Source organism: Chamaea fasciata, unplaced genomic scaffold, assembly GCF_029207755.1.
Source record: "Chamaea fasciata isolate MVZ Bird 193981 ecotype frontalis unplaced genomic scaffold, bChaFas1.0.hap1 SCAF_5, whole genome shotgun sequence".
Taxonomy (NCBI): domain Eukaryota; kingdom Metazoa; phylum Chordata; class Aves; order Passeriformes; family Sylviidae; genus Chamaea; species Chamaea fasciata.
The window spans coordinates 72023177-72046189 of record NW_027094090.1 but is presented as its reverse complement, the minus strand read 5'-3'; the positions used below and the strand labels follow the sequence as shown (position 1 = coordinate 72046189).

General features: G+C 40.1%; 1 protein-coding gene across 4 annotated transcripts in view; it reads left to right on the top strand.

The window, feature by feature from the left end:
- Positions 1-11307, top strand: part of PLEKHA5 (pleckstrin homology domain containing A5) — a 160280-nt gene extending 148973 nt beyond the window's left edge. For 3 of the 4 annotated variants that reach the window (XM_066184434.1, XM_066184433.1, XM_066184435.1), the window contains 5 exons: positions 1838-1996; positions 3205-3326; positions 4112-4260; positions 5398-5502; positions 8364-11307. In XM_066184434.1, the coding sequence (XP_066040531.1) occupies positions 1838-1996; positions 3205-3326; positions 4112-4260; positions 5398-5492 (525 nt within the window). In that variant the 3' untranslated portion in view covers positions 5493-5502; positions 8364-11307. The remainder of the gene's footprint in view (positions 1-1837; positions 1997-3204; positions 3327-4111; positions 4261-5397; positions 5503-8363) is intronic. The other variant, XM_066184437.1, reaches the window with a different exon arrangement.
- Positions 11308-23013: the final 11706 nt, after the last annotated feature.

The window sequence follows — 23013 nt, the reverse complement described above, 5'->3', positions numbered from 1 at the left end:
TAGTATTAGTATTAGTATTAGTGTTGTTATTATTATTATTATTATTATTATTATTATTATTATTATTATTATTATTATTATTACTATCTTTTCTACTGTTATGGAAATGCCTTTGTTTCTTTTGTAGGCATTTAAACATCTGATTTTCCAAAAGCAGATTAACTATTAAAAGCAGGAAGGTATTTCCAAAGATGTTTCAGCTTTGTGTTTTGGGTTGGTTTTTTCCCCTCTCAGCATGACAAGCTGCTACAGAGCTATACAAAAGTTACTTTTTCTTCAAGAACTTTGCATCCCCAGCAGACTCCAAATTCCAGTTTAGCCTTTGCAATAGAGCATCTGCATTTGGTCTGACATAAGGAATGCTGTATGTGAAGGGAGTTGCTACAAACATTTCTGTGATTAACACAGAAGAGGTTGTGCCGAGCAGAGCTTTGCAGATGGTTCTTCCAGTAGGTTTTACAGAGGTGTTCAAGCTTTACCTCTTCCTTGTGGTCTCGTTCCACACCTCAGGGTGAGGAGGCTGCAGTCCTGTGTGTCACACCAGCACAGGGCAGCACAGTGGGGGAGTGGGCCAAATCTGTGCCAGAACTCAGAATAATTCTGTTCCTTGCACCATGTTCCTCAGCCTTGGTGAAATCAGGGCTCTATGGATGATAAGAGATTTATAAAGTTAAAAGATTTTTGAATTGATTATTTAGCTAATATTCCGTGTTACAAAGTCACATTTTCTATCACAGCTTAAATTCTTCTAGAATGCTATTTGGCTAAAAGCCCCAGGATGAGGTATTATGCTGAATAATAGCTTTTATTTCTAAAAGCCCAGTTTTTATGTCTATTGATTTTTAGAAAAGTGGTGCAATGGCATTAACTGCTGGAAGTCTTTTCGACTGTGGTTTGGTTATTTAAGAATTGGAGGGGGAAAAGGATTTTATAAATGGCCTGCTGTGTAATTTTGAAGTGATTACCATAATACAAAAGGAAGTTGCTTCACAACTGTTGTTGGGACAAGCCTATGATAAGGGGTGCATACTTTAATTTAGGAGAGCAAAGACACTGATTTATGAACTGACTTATGTGGAATTTCCTCTTAATAGAGTGCATGTGTTAGATCACAGGAATTCAGCTTCAAGATTTACTGCTTCCATGGCTCCTACTTTTCTCAGCTCTAGTTCTCAGATGAGCCTCCCTTCGGGTCTGCCAATATCATGTTCACAGTTCACAATCTTAAGTCACCTCTACCATCCTTCCTCAAAATTTTTATATCAATTTATTCTCTGCGCAATGGAATTTATTTTTTAAAGACATAATTAATATCCTCAGCCATTATCAGGTACTATGTTGTCCTCTGTTGAATCAGTTCACACCATAGGCTTGGAGGATACCCAAGATAATTGGAGGGAGTGCATGCAGGTGCACTGTGCATTTTGTGCTGAAAGCAGATTTTTATTGATTCTTTTTTCTTAAACCAGAAAAGGCCATTTTATAAAAAGAGCAGTGCTTATGAATGCAAGTAAGACTGCTGCTAAGCTGATTTGAGACTGAGCTAAATATGAATGAAATTTCAGAAGATAAGGGTGACATTGGAGAGGAAGGGGAGGCAGAAAGTACAGTAATCTTACAGACAAATGTTAGACAGGCTGAACTGTTTTGAGAGGTACAAGAATGAGAAAATCCTGAGTCCTTAATGATTTCTACTTCCCTTATTGCCATCTATGCTGAAGGTTTTTTCAAGTTTTGGTTTTGTTTTTTTAGTCAGTCAGATGGCAGCGCCAGGCTCAGAACTGATACTGTGATAACTTTTGTAACAATATGTCCATGTACCAATTTTGTTGCACAGAATCGGAAAAAGGATGATACAGTATCTGGTAACATGAAGGAGTTAGAGAGCACCAGTAGAGAAAATAATTTGAAACAAAATAATGGAAGTCCTGGAGAAGAAATAGCACAACTAAAAAATGATGGAGATCAAGAACATAATTCAAGTTTTACTGAAGAGGTACAGAAATATTCCTTATTAAACTGTTCATCAGCTTGTCTTGCAGTAACAAAGTATTTTGAGGCACACACACACACCAGAGTATGGGAAAATGAGCCACTTCCTTTGGCTTGGAAAATAAAGACTTCTTGTTGGATATACAATATTCCATAGAGAATGACAAAATTTTATCACATCTCTCTATAGCTGAGACATTGAATATTCTTGTATGTGGTCTTTAAATAATAATCATTAACATATTCATTGCATAGGTTACCCCAGTGTAATTTTTGACAGCCATTTAATGTCCCTGAATTTTTGTTTGGTTGGCTATAGTGCATCAAATCGTTTATAGAAAGCAGAATAAAGCTGACACAACAAACTATACACGGAAGTAGGCAGTGCGTGTACTTTTAGATACTTGTCACTGCTTTGATTTCTGCCTTGGAATAGTTTGAAACACACTTGGCAGGGAATTACCTTGATGTTTCTGGTACTAAAGTGCCCTTAACACTCAGCAAAACCAGACTGGCTGTGAAGAATGGATTACTAGACTTGCTTCTACATAATCATATCCTGTTTATAGTTTAATATTTTTTAAAGTATTGTGTAGAGGTTTTTTCTTTTCTGTATTCATATTCCTCAGTTAATCATTCTTCTATTTATTTAATAATCTTTTTGTTTTCGTATTTTATATTTAGTTTTTTTAATATATATCTGATGGAGAATGGTATCAAACCCAATAACTAATTTATATTGTTATCCATTAGAAACAACGATATAGTCTCTTTTTAAGAGACTGTTCCTTTGTTAAGTATGCAAATATTTCAAAAGGAAAATGAGGTAATACACTCAAATTATTTAAATGTAATCAGATTCTTAAGAGCAGCATTCAGTCTTACCAAAAAATATTGCAGCATCTGGAATTTTTGTTGGCATCGTGAAGAGAGGGATGGAAAAACAGGCAGGCTGCAATCCAGTGAGTTCAGAAAAGTTCTGGAAGTTATTAAGTCAAACCCTGTCCGTGGCCTCTGGTATAAGTTTTAGGATAACTCTATTAACCTGCATGGTATTGATAAAAATTTCTTAAGTTATGTAATTCTGAGTTACTGAGTATACATGATGGCAAAATTTGTCTGTTAATAAAACTGTTTCCTGGTACTGTATTTCTTATCTGCCACTTAGTGTGTGTTACAGCTTTTTGTTTCATGATTTCAATTTTTTTACAGCTGTCAAAAACTGATGATCTTTTATCAGATGCACATGTTGTATCTGACTCAAAAGAAGTGAGTAATGAAGAGAAAGCAGAAAAGAAAAATAAATTGGAAGAAACACATGATGGTGATATAAGGTAAAAATCAAACAAGATGTTCAGAGGCTATTTTAATCTTGCATGTTTTATTTATTAGCTGAATGGTCCAAGCAATTGCCAGAAATACTGAAAAGGTTTATTTATATGGTTTTGAGTGGTTGATGTATAGGGAAATCTAGTGAGAGGCTTAACTGCTGCAGGGGTTCAGTCAGAGTTGATGACTTGGTAGATGAAGCAATGTTTATTTTCAAGTGACGTCCCAGTTGTAAACAGAATGCATTCATAATCCTAGTTTTGGCCTCCAAAATGTGTTTAATAATGTCAGTTCAAGCATTGTGTCAATTTTTTATGAACACTACAGCCAGTGCTTCCATCGCATGCTCTTTATTGCTGATATTTAGGGGCAAAGTAAACATCTTATTCTACATCTCCTGCTTTAATTCTTACCTCACTACTTTGCAGCATTGTGGAATTAGAGGGATATTATGTCTTGGATATTTATCTCTCTCACGATTCATAACTTCAGTGTGAGTTGCATTGCAGGTCCTGAGTGAGTTCTCACATTAGGTCATAACTTTGTCACAGGACCCCTCAGCAGCAGGAAACTGCAGGAGTGTGTAAAGGAAAGGAATTAAATTCCAGGTGCTTTTTTAACTACGCAAAGTTGAAGGGTTTCAAAATGCCTGCTTAATTTATTATACCTGGACTTGCAAGTTGCAACTTTTTTCTGTTAACAGGAGAAAATTAAATTATAGCTCCCACACTTAGTGGTTAACACCTGAAATTAAGTTAGAGCGAGTTCTGAACGCTGTGCTTTTTTTAAGCAGCTTGCAGAGTGTGACCACAGTTGCAAACCACAAACCCAAAACCAGCTCAGAAGAAAGTGAAATACTTAGTGTTCAAGAACAAGAAGGGATTGTGTCTTCATTTGAATTAGCAGCACAGTCTTCAAAAGGAAATCAGGCAGCAGCAGGTATGGAAAAGAGTTTGACTGAAGCACAGCTTATCCAGTACATGTGTAAAACTTGATTTCATTTTGATTTCTTTTTCATTTTGATATCTTTTGATGCTATGAAACCCTGGTGAATTGAAAATGCTGAGCTAGTCTACATGTGAAGTGTACAGTTTTATCAGGTACAGAAAAACTAGCTTCACAGGGGACAGCTACAGAAATTCCACTTTTCTGAGGTTTTAATATAGCTTTTATAGTTGCTAATTCAGGGATTTAAATAATTGTTGCCAAAAATTGAGTCAGACTGTAGTTGTTGGTTGGAGCAAGTCCTTCCTTTTTCATCTCAGTCCTGGACATGTGTAGACTTTTTACCATTACTCCCTGCTGCTGAGTGACCTTAGATATGCCCAAAATTGTGGGATTATCGAGGGTTTCCAATATTTTAAACTAGCAATTAAAAGATCCCAGTTTTGCCGTGTTTTGAGGAGTAAGGAAGATGTAGAAAACAGAAAGCACCACCTGACTGGTACAATGACTGGTGGTGGACTATTTTGCAAGAAGAGAAGAGCGGAATAAAGCAAAACTGTATGCAAAGAAGGAAAAAAGGAGGGGAGTGAGTAGGGAAGGAGGAAGGGAGAAGATAGAATTCAAGACATTATGGGGGTATTTGCTGATGGGAATGGTTAAGTAGGCCAAATGGTTCGACTTATGGATATAAAAGGTGATCTGGACCTTTGTAGTGCAGTCAGCAATCCTTTCTGTGACTTGATAATCAAAACCAGAACTTGTCTGTACATTTTGTTCTGCTCAGCAGAATGAAAAAGCTTAGTTAATCTGAGCTGGGATATGAAGGTGGGTCTGGGCATATCCCAACTCTTGAATTTTTTTTTTTTTTCCCCTCTCTTTCTTGGCAACATAAAACATCAGCATTCATGTGTTTGCTGTTCTACTAGTTTTTTCTAAGCCTGATTAAGGATCAACTATGTCTCCCTTGAAGCTGTGCTTTTTGTGCTGACCAGATTTTAAGTCTTTACATGTGTAGCTTTCATTTGTTTCTGCTTATATTTTGCTATGAATCGAAATGCTGATTTTTCAAGCTTATCTCTATTATGGCTTCTGTAACTTGTATTCTTATTTATTTTGCTGTATGACTGGCAGTGAAAAGTTTGCCTTCTTCACCAGAGTCGTCCTTGTCACCAGCTCCATCCACACAGACACAGCTCACGGAAGGATCACATTTCATGTGTGTATAGTTACAGAGAAGTACGTTCTTGTTTTGGTTTTTTCCCCCCTCCCCACCTCTTCTGTTCCTAAAATTCTTCCAGGTATTTGTGTGCTGTTATTTTTGTGAGAAACATCTGGAGCTGATACTCAGCAAGACAAGAGTTTCCTGCAGTGTTGAATACGAATTAGCCAGGAAACAAACAAATTCCTATATTGATTTGCTTGCAAGGAGTGCATTCTCCATCCAGCTACAAAGAGAAAGGGCTAATTGGTTCATCAAGCATGTTCTCCACAACTGGCAGGGTAATAGCCCTTGGAATTACACAGGAGGCCTGAGCTGTTCCAAAACAGGGAGTTCAGGCACGAGAATCACTGCACAGATGCAGATGGGTCTTGATGCTTCAGTCATGGTCATGGGCAAAATGGGCAACCAGAGCTCAGACTTCAGTGATGCACAGGAGGGAATGGCCTGAAGAATTTATGGCTTAAGACAGAAACAACAATTACAAAAGTTGGGGTTTTTTTCTTTCTATAGAGGAAGCCCTACACAGCTGCTCTTTCCTGACAGAGTGGGTGAGGGCTTTTAGGAGTCAAGTTAGAAAGCATGAGTTAGGCTAGATTTACGTGTGGTGTTACCCACTTAATGAATGGCCATGGAAATAGAAATTGTGTGTTTGTTTAGGCGAGTGTTTAACAAAATTAGTAGGATGCCAGTGTGAATTGGCAGGAAGTGTGTGTTTAAATAAGCTTTCTTCGAAAAGAATGAGCTTTGTTTCAATGGCAATGTTAAATGCCATAGCTAATGTAACCTAAGAAAGCTTTAAAATCAAGAACAATTTAAAATTGAGACATTTTCAGTCATTTAGCATGAAGAGATCTGAAAATGCATTTTTAAAAATTTCCTGTCCCAGCCTCAATTGCAGAGGTTCCATTTTAGCAAAATCAGACTTGTTAGTCATCACAGAGACCTTTCTAATATGAACTAAGGGCAAGAAACTGTTTATTCTCCTTACAAAAAAAAAAAAAAAAAAAAAATTATTAAAATATTTTTTCTTTTGAGAAAGTGGAAAATGCTATCTTCACATTCAGTCCTGACACTGCTCCTGCCTTCCTGATGGGTGTAGTCTGCCATGATTAGTTTTAGCTTGAATTGTACTTTTATTCAAAATGTTTATTACAGCACTATTTTAAAAAAATGAGTGGAGCATTCCTTCTGGAAACACTGATATGTGTTAATACTTTTCAGGTTCTGTATAAATGTACACTCATTTATCATGCATCTCCTTTTTAAATAGGACAAACATTCCCCCATCAGCTGAGTTTTGGGTCAGTAATGAAAGTGTAGCTACACTGCTGGATTCTGTCTGTAGGCACAGGGCATCTGTTGGGAAGAGGGGAGCAACCAGAAATCCATCACCAATTGCATTAAGCTGCTTTCAGCTCAGATCAGCAAATTCATTTTCTTGAGGATTTATGCTAAATAAAATAGGAATTAATAGGAAGAGGCTTGCCCCAAGCTTGGTGCGGTGTATCCCCACAGCCAGTTCTGCAGGTGAAGCATTTCTCTGTTCAGGACAGTTCTACCCTCTAAAGAGGCTTTAATTGCTTAGGACAGAGTGGTCTACTTGGAATGGCACTTGTCAGTCTGATTCTCTGCTTGCACATGCCTCACCACGATGGGGAAAGGATTCCAGAACTTCAGACATCCCTTGTGGCTGTTCAGTGTTTGGATTCAGTTGGGGAAAGCTCTTAACTATGTGCATGCACATTCCACGTTGCTGCATTTGATGCCTCTGTTGGTTGTTTCCTTGGAGTTGGAAAACAAATTTGTGCCATCGGCTGGGATTAGCAATACAGAGGAGATGGATGGAGCACAGTGCTTGCCTGCAGTATTTCCTGCCCTTTGCCTTCTGGGGCTGTGCTTCCAGTATTCCAGTGCTTTGCTGAGAGATCTTGGCAGGTGTTTTGACACCCAAGAATTCAGCAGCCCTCATTTTCAAGAAATCATATGTGGCAAAGGGAACTTCCAAGCTGTAGGATAAGCCCTGGTCATGTGCAACCGAATTTTTCAGGCAGCATCTGGAAAATGTATAGTAGATTCCAGGGAATGAAGAGGTAATACCTGTATTTGGCTTTTACAGGCAATTAGAAAAATGATACTCTTGGCACGATGCCGGGGGAATTTGCCATAGGAAATTGGTGGCACAGGATTTTGTAGGAGTAAGGAAAAAGCCCTTAACACAAGGCGCCTTTTTTGTCACAGCCCTTATTTTGCAGGGACAAATTTGTGTGTACCACTAGCCCTGTTAGATTTTAAGCATTGCATTTGCACTGAGTAATGGGGGAATAATGAAATTTTATAGAGCACCTGGATTCAAAGCTCAGGAACATTTTTACCAATGAACTGCTAAAAGCTATTTATAGAAGTCCTTGCAGCAATTACCGAAATACAGCAAGCTCTGGGTGGAGCACTTGAACTGTGCTGCCAGTACAGTGGAGCAACTCAGTAATTCTGGATCTCTCTTCAAAATGTGCCTGGCATTTCTGAGACTAGTTAGGATCTTTGCTATTATTACTGGTTTAGGTGAAGAGCATTTGGAGATGACCATGTGTAACAGGATAAAACTCTCAGAGTAAACAGATTTTCATCAAAGTGGTGTAAATTTGAAAAAACAAAATATATCAGTTTTGCTTCTTTCTGTCAAAATATCTTGACGGCAGTAATATTAATCAGGAAAACAGACTTTGGAAACAACTGATTTCTAAGATATTTTTATTATGTTCTACACCTACATGGCTAGGATGAGATCAGGAATTCTTTGCTGTGTTTAATCCCCTGAGTTCTTTAGACAATATCCTGTTGCTAAAATAGAGTAACTTAATCTGTGTCTGTCTTTCAGCACTAACGGCTTCTGTTGAAACAATTCATGCCTGAGATGTATGGACCTGACCTATGAAAATATGAGAAGATATTGTACAGTATATTTTAAATCTATGAAATTCATAGTTCTGATGCTTTTGGCCACAGAGCATCGTTTTATCACTTCCTGGAAAATGTTTATTCCAAGAGAGCTTTAAATGGCCCACGTGTACACTCAACAACCTTCAGATTGTTCTCCTGATACCAGCTTGCTGCTACGGTTTCTGTGCACACAAAATAAAGGCTCTTTTCAATGTGCAGCCTACAGTCAGAACTTTATTTGCTGTTCTTCAGAATTTAATGTTCTTTTAATGACAGATCATATAAGTTTACTTTTTTTGCTTCTTTTAGATGCATAACTCGGTTAATTTTACATATCACCACTAAACCTTGTTTTACACTTTTTAAACATTACAATTTATTGTTTTAACAATTTCTTTGTAAAATTTTTATATATATATATACATATAGATATATTTAAAATGTGCCATTTTTATTATTGCTTAGTAAAAGATGTCCTGTTTCTGCTGTAATGATTTCTTGGTCAGGTTGCAATGTCAGCAGTTACTGCCACACTTCTGTCAACATAGACATTAATGTTAGTGGTTACTTTTTCTTGACTAAAATGGAGTTGTAGGTATTTTGAGGTACTGGGCTTTTCCTTCATGGGGTTAGGGTGTGTACAGCAATAAGCAGGTTTTCAATCCAGTACTTAGTTTGTGTACAAATGTAATTATGTTCATTGTGTATATATTATACAATGAGCACATACGATGTAAGTATAAGAAGCCACTTATTATTGTTCAAATACGAATGTTCATATCCCATTCCTTTTATATCATATTAAATAAATGTTGATGTTCTTAAGGACTTGTATGGTTAGTATTTCTTCCAGCAAACAGATGTCACACTGTGTTCCACCTTTTGATGTGGGGAATGCAACAGTTCCTATCCCATTGGCAACATCTCCTGTCAACCGGAGTAGCAGTGACAGACTCTTAAGAGATCCCAGTCTTCCTCTTCAGGAAAGAATTAAGGCTGCAACACAGAACAAAACAGACAACCTGAGACTGAGATGCAAGAAATACAGGTTCAGCTCCTGGCTCTCCCAGACTGGTGGTGTGATACTGGAATAATCACTTAGTCATTCTGTGCCTCCATTCCCTGCCTGTTTACACGGGAGGTAATAGCCTGTCTTCGTGGGGCGTGGTGAGCAGTGATTCAATATTTGCAAACGCTGATTGCCAAGTTCAGTGGGGTTAAGGAGAGAAGTGTGCTGATTCCTGGAGGCTTTGGCATCTGCATGGAAACTGAAAGAAAACCTGAAATAATCTGTCAAGTGTTGTCACACTACAGATGTTACCAGCTTCGCTGTTCCATCTCGCACAGCTGCCTGAATTTGCCTGAGACAAAAGAGATTTAGAAAAGAATTAAGAGAAACGAAAACATTTCAGGGAAAGCTTTTGAATCTAGGATGTAAGGCTAAGGAATCTTTTGCAGGTTCAGGCAACTGCTGTGTGCTTCAGTGCATGTGTGTGCCATAAGTGGTAAGGCAAGTTTCACAGGAAGGCAGCTGCCAGCTGCTGTTGTGCTTTTTTTATCATACAGATCATATCCTGATCAAGTTAATATTGCTGTTCTAGAAACTATATAATCCATTGTGCTTTTCCACAGAGGAGGGCCCGATACTGTTACACAGTTTGAAATGATTTTACCCTTGCCCCTCTCCCCAAGTAGGAGTTGGTGTTTGTTGGATTCTCCTGGCACTCCCAGCTCTGCCGCCAGTTCTTCCTGGTGCTCTTTGCCACAAAGGTACACACAAAGAGCGTGTCGTCTGGCTACCTGTTGTTCTGCCATTTTCTCTGAAAAGTCAAAAAATAGGGATCAGAATTCAGCAGCAGAGCCTGGAGGGGTCACAGTGAAAGAGGTGGCTGAAGGAAAGATGAATGATGATACGGGTATCAACCTGAAAAGTTACCACCTCGCCCTCTGTTTTTGGAACAGCAGCCCCAAATTAGTGCATCCTTCCATCCAAAAGACAGAACGAAGAAGAGGAATGTGATTTTATTGCTCAACCAAAACCAACCAAGGCTTAAGTTCAGTGGCATTACTGGAACACCTGAGGCAAACAGGACACACCCTGTTCTCTCCCTAACCCTGCTAGAGAGAGCTGGTTGCTGTTAAGTTTTGCAATCTCTTTCTGCCCTTGCTGCCAAGAAAAGAATTGCAGCCAATAAAGGAAAGAATGACTAAGTGATTTTTGGACATTTATAGATGTTGTCTGTGTCTAAAGCAGTTGTTGGTTTGGTATATCTGCAAGGAATGTGCAGTTTATACTGGAGCTGGGCAAGGGGGGGAGGATGAGCAAGTTTTGCTGATAAAACTGTTGGCAAAGACAGCAAAGGTGAATGATGCAGGAATGTAATAATGATCATAGACTATAATTTCACTTCCTGTGGGCACTTGCTGCAAAGACTTGGAGTTTCATTGGGTGCTCTATTTTTTTGTCTTATGGAAAAAAAATAATTAATGTATGGCTTTGTGTTATCACAGAGCATCTACTGTTTCTTACCTCATCTGAATAGCTCATCCCAGTGATCGTACTCCTGAGATATAGAAATATCAGAATACTGATATGGTCAGCCTTCAAACATCTATTTTGAGTTTGTATCTAGGATATTTTTATATTTCTGACTGATTGCTTTATTGGCTATTGCACTGACACTTGTATATATGGAACGTGCTTTTTTTTCAAAAGCAAGAGTCCTTAGGAATAATGCAACACATTCTCTACAGATGTTCATGCTTTTCAGAACCAATTACATCTATTTTTGTCTTTTGTTCACCATTTGCATTGTTCCAAGGCTACTAGAGAATGTGATTCTTTTAAGTCCCTTAATAAAGTGACATTACTCAAAAAGTTATAGTTGGTGTCTTGGCAGTTTTTGTATGTTGTGGACTGGCTCAGAGGGAAAGACTTCACCAGGCAGCTGAAACCCAAACCTTGTTTATGTTATCACTGAGGTGGAAAAAGTAGTTTTCAGTTCACATTTCCTCAGAAATGTGTGTCATAAAATGAGTCCAATAAGGTTGTGTTTTCAGGAAATCAGAAAAAAAAAATTGCACATTTCAATCGAAATCACATTAATTGGACAGTCTGTGACAGAATTCTCATCCACCCTGTTGGATCCACTAGATGTACCAGGAGTGCATACATGAAAAACATTAATGAATTACACTGTCAGAAATAGATTTATTAAATTCTCTAGGACTTAGACTAGTGGCTTAAGTTGTACCCTGGATGAGCAAAGCAGCAGAATAGAAGACTTTTAATCAGTGGTGCTTTTGGAGAAGTCTTACTTCAAACTTTTCATTATATTTTAAAGATAAGGTTGGAGGGGGTTTATTTTTCCTTTTCTAATAAACCGTAGGTAGTACTCACTCAGATCTCAAAAATGGCTCATCATGTCTTCTCTACACAATACTATTTTGTCCCTGGGATCCTGGATTGTGCTATAATTACTTTCTGAAGTTATTCTAGGGTAGTTTAATCTAATTTCAGTTTGAATCCTAAGTTAAAATGTTACTTACTGTCCTTTAGAAAATTGACATTTAAACGGCCGATAAACAAATTGCCTGTACCTGGCATTAATAATATATCTGAAACAACTTAATCTAACTTTTTTAAGGATGCACGTGGAGATAACAAAGCAACATCTGGCCTTCATTTCTTCTAAAAAAACATTATATATGCTTGCTGGTATATCCTAGGAACTGTTTGGCTTGTCCATATGGGAACACTGAAGAAGCTGCTACAAAGTAAAATGGAATATACTGGTGGCAGCAAACAAATGCCTGCCCCAAAATGAAGGCTAAAAGCAGCTGCACTCTGAACTTGACACGCACAACTTGTTACCCAGCTGTTCCAGATGTGTCAGCAGTCAAATGTTACTTGTGGAATGAAGATTTTTGGGGGGGTTTTTTGTGGTGTTTCTTCATTCTGTGGTATGCCAAAGAAAATGTTTTTTAAGGTCTGTCTAAAAACGACCTGGTTGCTGTGGTGAAACTGCAAGCAACTCTTAATTGCAGCTCTGGGTAAGTGACATCAGCACAGAGGTTGCGTGTTGCCTCATGTGGCAGTCTGGTTTGGGATGTGTGTAAGAACACTTATTTAGGCTGGATTGGGTTCTGTTTGGGATAAAAGTAAAACTAAGCAAACGGTGCTGTTTTCAGTGGGCTGCTGTAGAGTGTATCTGGACAGGACCAGATGTGAGATCATTAGCTTCTTTATTATTGAAACCAAAACGAAAATAAGGAATTAATTTTTTTTTTCTTTTTGTCAAATTCTATCCAGACCCCTGTTCTATGGAACGGGAATACTTCAAAGTATTTCAGACTAAAACTGGAAACACCCTCTTGCTCTTTTGAAGGTGAAATGAGTACTATTAAAAAAAAAAAAAAAAAAAAAAAAAAAAAAAAAAAAAAAACCCACAAAACCACCAGACTGCATGTTTAACTTTATATGTAGAACAAGGATGATTTACTTACAGCCTCAAAGTTTGGTCAATGAAAACTTTGAGGAAAATGCCTCATCCTCATTTGTTGTTATCTGGTCTGTGTCCCAGTGAAGTGACTGGTACTGTACTGGGCTCTCTTCTGCATCTTTAAATCCATTACAGCCCAACGTGTAAAATATTCTGCATTCCTTATGTGGAGAAAAACTGCCTTATCCACACCCCAGCTGTCTGTCCCAACAGGAGCAGCTGAATCCAGGCAATCAGCTTCTTGCTTGGAGTGGTGAAAATCTGCAGGTGCTTATCATCCTGAAGGGTTGAGTGAAAGCATATCATGAGGGACACCCAACATTTCCAAGTAACTTGCATGTGAAACTCCTTTATTTTCAGCAATGGATTCTATTTAGGAAAAAAAAAATCTAAGGAATAGTCACCTTACCAGCAATAAAATAATTAGTAGGTACAAACAAATACATAAGAATTTATTTGAGAAAATTGTCATTAATTGACAGTACATTTCAAAGCAATTGAGGGGGAAAAAGGACTGCAAAGTTTAGCAACTCAGCTCGTAAATCACCTCTTTACAATATGAATTTCTGGTGAGCCTTGACACTGATTACACATGTAGTTGAGTGCTTCATACTGTGCTGCTTTCTTCTTGGTAAATTCCCAAGTCAGCAAGAACATGGAGGCTGTTTCAGATGTTTTAGCTTTAAAGAGGAATGATCTTTTTTTCTTTAGTATGTGCATCCACCAGTCTATGAAACAGCTGTTAATGGCTATTGGGTTTACTCTTTTTATACACTGGAATGGTCACATCTAGACAGAGGGGAAAAAAGACAGCTGAACTTTCTGATGAATGTTTCCTGACGCTATTTTGTGTTTGAGTTTTGGCTACTTGGAGAATGTCTCAGTGAGTTTGCACGTGCAAGGGCTGGTACAGCAAGGAAGCCAGCTTGTAGGAGTCAGGTCGAGCTGAAGGTGTCATTTTTGTGAGCAGGGAAATTGCCTGGAAACCAAAATCACCTTTGAATAACATTCCTGGCTGTTTTCTTAGCCTGTGCCAACAGACTCATAATATTTTGGAACCACTGCTTCTAGTATATTGTGCCTACAAATAATAAATATTGTTAATAAAGACAGAGTGCCTGGATAATGTGTGAAATCCTAACCACTATTTACAAGGTAGCAGCTACAAATTAACCAACCAACCTCAGCCATTTAGGAGATTGCCTTCGTGGAGAGGAATTTTTTAATACTCATGGACTACAACACTGGGAAAACCACTTGCTTATATAAGGTGATTGGGGGGCATAACTACTCTGACCTCACAGCTTTTTATTTTAAAACTTTTATTTCATGATCTTAAAGCTATTCCATTCTGTGTGATCAGCTAAATACAACCTCGCTAAGCTCCACTTCATTTCCATCATCCAGATTTTAGGACAAGGGAGAGCAGAGGTCGTGACATTTTGATCAATTTTGCCTCATTAAAATCTCGTGCACCCCAAGGAGCACAGCTGGGTCATGTTTATAAAAGGTGGGACTCTAAAGCCTTGCTTTGAGCCATGCCTGTTTCACAGAAGTGCTCCACACGGATTCCCATCCATCCTCCCCTGGCTGGCTGGAGCACTGCAGTTATTTCATCTGCAAACACAATCCCTGACTTTTACAACATTTTCAGGCAGTAAATCATAAGCAGTATGTGAAGTCTAAGCTCTCTACAGCTGATGGCTCCAAACTATTCCGAGGATGAGAGTGCACGGGAGTGAATCCTAGCTAAAGCTTTAGCACTGCAGACTCTCCAGGCAATTCCCAAACCCTTGGGTGCTGTAACTGCATTTTTAAATGCAGCAAACAGGATTTCTGGTCACTTGAATAGATGGCCTCCTCCAACAACTGCTGAAGTACATTTGAAGGATGCCCAGCAAGCTGGATTGGTGTTTTGGAGAGTGCTGCAGGAGATCAGATCCCTGCCGGAGGAGGTTTTCCCTCCCCAGCCCCGCAGTTTCCCCTCCCTTTCTCCTGCCGCTGGCGGTGGGCAGGGAGGGGCTCGCTGGCTGGGGCTGGAGCAACACCGCTGTTACCTGCTGGCCTTGACGCACAAACAGCCAGGCTCCCTTCCAGAGCCTGCCCTGGGCAGATAAGCCGTGCTAGGAGGGGAAACGGGAGATGAAGGGCACGGATGTTACCAGTGCAAGTTCAAGTGCTCACCCGGGAAAACAAAGTTAGCCCGGCTGCAGCTGCTGCTGCCGCTGCTTTCCCACTGCAGCTTCCCTCCTTTTCCCCCTCTGCCCGGCCCTTTGTCCTCACGGCGTGGTTGCCATTGTCTGAGAGTTTTAAGGGATGAAAGCGAGCGATCGCTGATGGGTGACATGATAGTGCTTTAAATGGGAATGCAGATTGCTCCCAATTCCACGCGATGGAGCAGCGCGGACAAAGCGAGCGGCGGCAGCACAATAGGCTTAGGGTGATGGCCATGGCCAGGAGTGACTGACAAAAGGAACAAATACCAAGATGAGTTTAAAAAAAAACAAATCTCCAGCACTGTCAAAGACCCCGTGGTCTGAGAAACTCAGTAACTGTGCGAGCTGTCCAGATGTGGCGGGCTGCAGCTGAGCTGTCATCCCAGTAATATTTAGTATCCCTTTCTCTTCCTCCTGGGAATCTGGGTGCTGAGCACGCGCAGGAAATCGGGGATTACAAACTTGTCTGAACTTTTCACTGCCAGCCATTAACATGCGGATGCAGCAGCCTGTATGTAAATGATGTTATCTGAGCTGTTTTATGCATGTGTTTCCAGGATAAGAAGGGAGATTATTTCATTGTGTGAACTAATTACCTGTGAAGAAAAAATTTAGAGCCTTTTTAATGTTAATGCCAGGCTGTATTTTTATTAACCTTCCTACTCAATGATGCAGTGTTGTGTGTTTATTGTGCATTTTCAAATGTTAAGGACTTGATCCTTTAACCTAAATGAAAGAAGTTCTTGATAGGACTTTGCATAAACAGGTTTCTGTGCAAGGTTGCAGCCGCGTCTCAGAGACTTCCTTTGCCCATAAAATGGGGTTGCTTCACCAAATGGAAAGACAAAGTGACTTTTAAGTATCGTGATATTGCTGCTTAATGGCGCACAGCAGCAATTAAAGATAAAAAGGGGACAATCATATTACACTGGAAATGCAAGACAAATTACTGCAAAACTGAAAATGTGTTCTTGGCCTAACCTGCAGTTGCACATAACCAGGGCAACAGAATTTGTGTTGATGCGGGAGATCCAAGCCCAGATGGGAACAGCCCTTTTGGCTTCAGGTGGACAGATTGCATGATTTAAAGTTAAACACGCTCACACTGTAAGCATTATGATACGGGAGAGAATTTGTGTGAGAATCTGATCTCTTGTGGTTCCTACATCTCAGACTAAATTCTGCATGTTGCTTATTAATAGTATAATTAGATAAGGGAGGAGGGGGAGTAACTTTCAAATGCTTCGTGTTTCAATATTTATATGGCTTTTAAACCAGCATTTATTTTGTCATACTTTGTTAAGCATGATGTAAGCTGAGTTGTTGAGCTTTTACTGTAGAACATAAGCTGATGAGAATATGCTGCATGTAATGGAAATGAACGTGCATGCGATATGCCAAAAGGAGTTACCACAGTGCAGTGCAGGTGGTGGACTGAAGTCACTTACTGCAATATAAGAAAGTCCCAAAATCTGACTGTATAATATGCAAAACACCTCCAAAATATGTACTGTTATAAAAAACATGAAACACAAGTGGTTCCCAGACTTTGGCCCAGCACTTTATTTATGTTTTATTAAGGATGGTAAGGAGAATGTTTGGGTTTTTTTCTGTAAAGTCCCGTTTTAATTTGGCTGCTTTGCTTCCTCTCTATATGAAACTTGGGCTTGAGAAACTGGGATGTGTCTGAGGCACTTTTGTGCAAGATCAGGTCCTCAAGGTAGCAGGGAGAACAGAAACCATGGCCTGAAGTGATGCCAAAGGATTTTCCTTGGAAGAAACAAGGCAGAAGTAGGTCATTGCTCTCTACAGAGCTGATATCTTCATGCTTTCAGTGCCTGGGTTACACTTCTATAATCCATCCCTCTTTGTTGTACCTCTTATGCACTGGCACAACCTAAATCAAATAGCTTCCTCAATTTAAGAGACCCCAGTTTTATGTGAAGACATGTAGGCATGGACTGGAAGATTCACCACATTTAAAATCAGCTCTTTTTCACCTTGCTCTAAAAAGTCTCCTGTATTTTCCAGGCTTTAAAGAGCCAGATCCACTTTTCACTGAGATGAAACAAATGCTTAGCATTGCCAAACCCAGACAGAAATTCAACTGCAAAGATGATGGTTCTGATAAATTATCCAGTTAAATGCAATATAAAGCCAAACTGCTGCTGACAGAATGCCTCTATTGCAACTGCTTGCCAAGAAAATATAGTGCCCCTTTTCCTACTGTAACTTCAGTATCATATGAGGTTGTTCTGGGGCACTGATCTGCCTAGAAAAATTATTGGATAGTATTGGGTTCTTTTAATACAGTTTGCATGTGTCACTAGGCAAAAATCATCAAGCACATAATGTTTACCTTGACTGGAAAAAAGCCCCCAGTTTTAAAAGACTGACTAGACTCAAAAGCATTATGTCATTAAAAGTCAGGCCCATCCCTGTTGAGAACACTCCATGTGTGGGTTTGACAGCAGCTTTCACTGGAAGGCTTCAAACACAAACAACTACACCTCAGAGGAGTCCTGGGAAAGAGACTCTCTTAAGCATATCCTAACCATGCATAAATTTCTGCACAACAACACGCTAAAATGCTTTGCCCACTCCTATGCAGTCAGCTGTTCGGAGAATCTGGGAGCAGCTGAGCTGGGAACAGAATTCAGGAGAGGGGAATCGCTGCTTTGCCTATTAGAGGACATGCAGTGCATCCACAGGGCACATCATCGGGGCATCGAGCTAATTTAGGATCTACATCTCCCAATTCTGCCACGTATTCCAGGCTTCCTGAGAGAGTGGACCTCTGAACTATTGAAATTCTGACTGATGGAGGGTGAAATTCTGAATACAGTGCAACTTAGGCTCTCCTGTGCAGTAGGGGACAAGTTCCCACCTCCTAGCAGCCATCAATAATATCAGGATTTGCTGTGAGTTCCTCAAAACTCCTTAGTTCCCCAGCTCTCAAGGCTGAGTTTGATAGTCTGGCCTCACTGAGGTCAATGTGAATTTTGCAATCAATACCAGAGACGCCAAAGTTTCAGACAAAGCCTGTAAAACTCCTCTGAGAGCACATATCTCTGATCATTTAGTTTGCAATAAAAGTGGCTGTTGCAAGAGCGGGTGTAAAGCACTCAGTCTCAGTTTTCATTCCATTAGTGATAACCAGTGGGGGCATAAGGCAGGTTTCCAAATGTTCTTATTTCCCATTGCTTCAAATAAACAGTACCAGAACTCGATCAATATGTGCACAGCCAAAAAGACCTGACTTTTTCTTCCCTTGTCTAAATTATGAGGATCTCACCTATGCAGCAACCATTTTTAGTAATTTCTGTAAAAGAAAGCTTCACTGGGAATGGAACAGTTCTCCCAAAACTGGTGCCTGTGGTGATTCCAGTGAGCACAGACAGCAGGCTGCCTAACTCAGTGTGAAAGACAATGGATTGACTTGGGCTGGTGTGGCCACAGCTGACCAGGTAACATTCCACCCTTTTCAAGGGTATGACCCCAGGGAGCAGATCCTGCCACAGAAATCCTCAGCCTCTTGCCCCAGAGCAGCCAGGCAAACACCAGAGCATCCATCCTCACACTGAGGATGCAGGGGTGGTAGTCATTACGGCCATCGATGGAGCAGGACTGCAGAATGGGTATTTGATTAGGTTTTTTTACAGTCTACTGCTGCCTTTAGCATGGCATTTTTGTGGCAAAAGGGAGTGCAAGAAGGCTGAGTGCTGCCCTTGTTACACCAGAGAGAGAAACAGAAAGTGTGGGGAGTATTGGAGGGGAAGGAGGACAGCAGGAGAGATCCATTTTTGCCAGAATGCAACTATATTCCAGCGTCAGAGGCCAGGAGTGGGGAAGTTTGCAGAGTAAAACCACAGAGGTTTGACAAGCAGGCATTCCCCTGGCTCTGTTGTCAGCATGCAGACAGGCAGCACAGTTCCTTTGGCACAGAATTGCTGCAGTGAGCTGATGAAGATCTTTTCAGTCCCTGGGCTTCCCAGTGCTGTCATGACAACAGCTACTTTCTCGGTCCTGCTGAAACCCCTTTTCACATTCAGTGAATGCCACGCACAGAAAAGTAGGTTGTTCTCATCAGTCTCCCTCTCCCTCTCTCTCTCAGATTTGATTGATTGAGAATAGGGAGGGGTGCTGTACTTCTACAAGCTTGGCTTATTTTTCATGAACATGATGGATCCTTCATCTTACAGGAAAGGTTTGAGGAGTTATGAATAGCAAACGGTGTTTTAATAGCTCAGATGACAAATACACTATCTGTAATAAACATTTGTCATAAGTGGCAGACGACAATGAAGTCATCCCGCTGGTTTTGTAATTGTTAAATTAGTTTTGATTAATTTGAGTACGACTTCTGTGTTCAGTGAATGCCCTAATAATGGCAATTCATGTCTTTGGATGCACTTTTCTGAAATTCATGTGTTTGCTTGTGCTCAAGCCTACCAAATAACAAATTCTATTTAAATAAATTAATTCTGTGTACCTCTAGCTGTTTGATAAACTTCCTATGACCTGGATTTTTCTTGTAACATAAGCAGAGCGGTGCGGAGAGAAGATGAACTGTCCAGCTGCTAAGGTTTTGGGAAATCTGGACTTTGACACTTTTTCCAAGACAGTATCCCGCCCAAGGCTGGCCAGAGTGTGTGATAAATGCCTCTCTTAAGGATAACCTCTCTCCTTTAAGTCTCTAGCCTGCCAAGATCTGGCAATCATGGAAAACACGTAATCTCACTTGCTTGTCATCTCTAATCTCACGGGATGTAGCAGGACCCTAAATTTGTCATCTGTGCTATCGTGGGAATTCTGAATGGAGCCATCAGTCTTTCAAGCTGCATCCAAACCTGCCTGCGGGGACTCAGGGCTTGGTCCCAGCCACGCAGCTCAACTCAGCTGTTGTGGCTCCCAACCAGGACTCCCTTCCCATCTTTACAAGGCATGCTGCAAGGCAGGAGTGGTGTGAATATGATTTTCATCCCCACATCAGACTGGGGCAAAGCCAGGGTATATGGTGATATTTGGGAACCATGAAAAATGCTTACTGGCTTTGCAGATTTAGCAAAGCCTGTGTCTCTGTGTGACATGGGAATAATATCTCCATTTTACAGAATCACAGAGATGTTAAGGTTGGAAGGCACCTCAGGAGATCATGGAGTCCAAGCCCTCAGCTCCAAGCAGCAACACCTGGAACAGGCTGCTCAGGACCATGTCCAGATGCAGTTTGAATAACTTCACAAACAGCAATGCCACAGCCTCTCTGGGCAATCTTTTCCACTGCTTGAAAGTGAAAAGCTTTTTTCTTATGTTTAAATAGGATTTATTTTCTGCATCTCAGTTTGTGACCATTGACTCTTGCTCTTAGCAGATACCACTAAGTCTGGCTCCATCTTCGTTACTTCCCCTCTCAGATGTTTATACCTTGATAAGATCCCCCCCCCTGAGCCTTCACTTTTTGGGGCTGAACCAGCTCTCTCAGCCTCTCCTCATCTGACATGCTTCACTCCCTTAATTATCGTCAAGGCCCACAGCCTGTTCTGGGAAGCTGAGAACTTTGGAAGGACGTGCTCACAAGAGCTTGATCTTGGAAGGACAGGAGATTCTTTCAAGAAAAGGGGGGGGGGGGGGGGGAAGCGTACAAACTTTATAACTAGATTTCTGCAAGGGGATTTTTGTTTAGATTTTATGAAACATTAATTTAAAGAAATCTAAAACCGTTCTATGGAAAACCCAAATTATATTTACCACCACAAATCGAAGAAGGGGAGTTACCACAAGCTGAAGAGGGGGAATTTTAAAGTAATCCTAGAACACAGAAAAGCTGTTGTAAACTTGTACTCCTTCCAAGCTGTGATTTGTATTTAATTAGCATTCAATTAATTATGCATTTCTGCTTGGTTGTAATGGTTACACACCAGTTTTGCAACATGCAAGATCTTGATTACTTTTATGGTTTTCCAAAAGAATTTCCGAGTGTCCAAAAAAGCCTCTGCTTCTGACTTTACATCTATATGTTTAGGGAAAAACTGCCTAGTGTGCTTGTGCAGAATTGCCCCCTCAGTTGGGATGAGCTCCCCTGCTTTTTACTGTGAGGTTCTGCAGCAAGTGACCTGCAGAAAATAAAAGGACATACTGGTGACAACCCCTCTACATGTATTCAGGCACACACCTTCATTTAAAGCTGGAATCCAGCTCTGTTTTGCATAAGAATGCTGAGAAAACCAATTCCCCAAATTAACAGCATGTAAAGACTCTATGATCTGGAAGCAAATATTTTAATTATCTCTGTCTAAAATGAATCTAAATTACAGCATTTAAGGATGTTGATTCTTCCTAGACTTAAGAATTTTGGCTGCCTTTACTGAAAATGAGAAAACTGTGCCAAAAAGAAAATGTACACAAGAAGATTTAGGATACTTTGGGAGGGAAAGAAAGTATTTCTGATAATTTATGTATGTTTTTTAGTCATAAATAAAAATATTGAGAATACTGATGACAGAGAAAAAAAAGCTCTATTTGCTTGTACAGTCCTGCATATATTACTGTTTTACCTGCTCATATGATATTTGGCATCAGTTATTTAAATTTCCCAGTGTGGCATTTGAAAAACTTTCCCAATTTCCCAGTGTGGCATTTGAAAAACTTTCCCAATAGTTTCAAAGAAAAGCACAATGCATTTTTAGCATATACTTATGCAAGTCCCTGGAAGTCACAAAAATTGAGAGACGTGGGGTGGCAGGATTAGTATTCAGCCATACCAGTGCAAATGTACTGCAGGTAGCTTTTGTTTCTGAAGCAAATTCCGAGTTCATTCTTAGTGGTATCTGTAATAACTAATAAGATATCACAGCTGAATAGCTGAAAGAATACCTACTTGAAATTCTGTGCTTAGATTTCAGGTTTTGCAGCAATCTGTAGAGCACATCACTGAACCATATTACAAGGCCTCCTAACGCCTTGAACTCACAGCTTTTTATCTTTCACTGACAAAAAATTTTCAGGCTTTATTAGTTTGCATTTCCTGTTTTCCTTCAGAATTATTTGACAACAAATTGAGCATCAATTAGTGTACATTTTAGAGGTTTCATCCACTTGTAAGGTATCTGATGCCTTTCAATTACATCAGAATATCTACGGGAGATGGCCTTCCTCTCACTGTGTTTATAGATGGCTTAAAGCAGAGATGCCCTCATCTCCACAGGGCTGGCAGGAGTTCACTACAAATGCAAATAGATTGAATGTTAGGATGTGCCTTTGGATGAGCTCCAGAATGACAGAATGGGGTTTTCCACTCGTGAAGTAACCCCTGGTCCTTTGTGTCACCTTAGCAAGTTTTTAACATTTTTTGTTCCTCTTTTCCCCATCCCCAGAGTGTTACATTTGACTGAGCTGTCTGGAGCTTTCTGAAACTTCATGACCTAACAGGAACAGAATGCCATTTTATTTTTTTCCCTCCTAGTTACCACTAAAAGCAGTTCTCTGGTCTAGATCATGGCAGGAATTTCAGGGACAGCTGTGCTGGCACCAGAGAAGAGACAGCAGATCAGCGTGACACAAAGCAGGGGCAGGGCAGAGGCGGAAGAAGGTCCTAAGCAGTATCAAGAATGCATTTTGCTGCAAAGTGTTTTTCAAAGCCAGTTACAACCCCAGAGAGAGCTCAACACTCCAGGGGAGAGAAGAGGGACCCTTTCCCAGTATACATTCCCTGAAGCCTTCTGCTTGGCCCAACCTAAGCATGGCTTGTAGTTTCTTACAGTCATGGTTTCTAAGCAGACAGTACGGACAAAGATTAAAGGCAGCTTTAAAAAGTCAAGAGCTTGGAAGCTGGGTTTAAAGGGAGAATTAACTGGGTGCTGCAGGAGAGGGT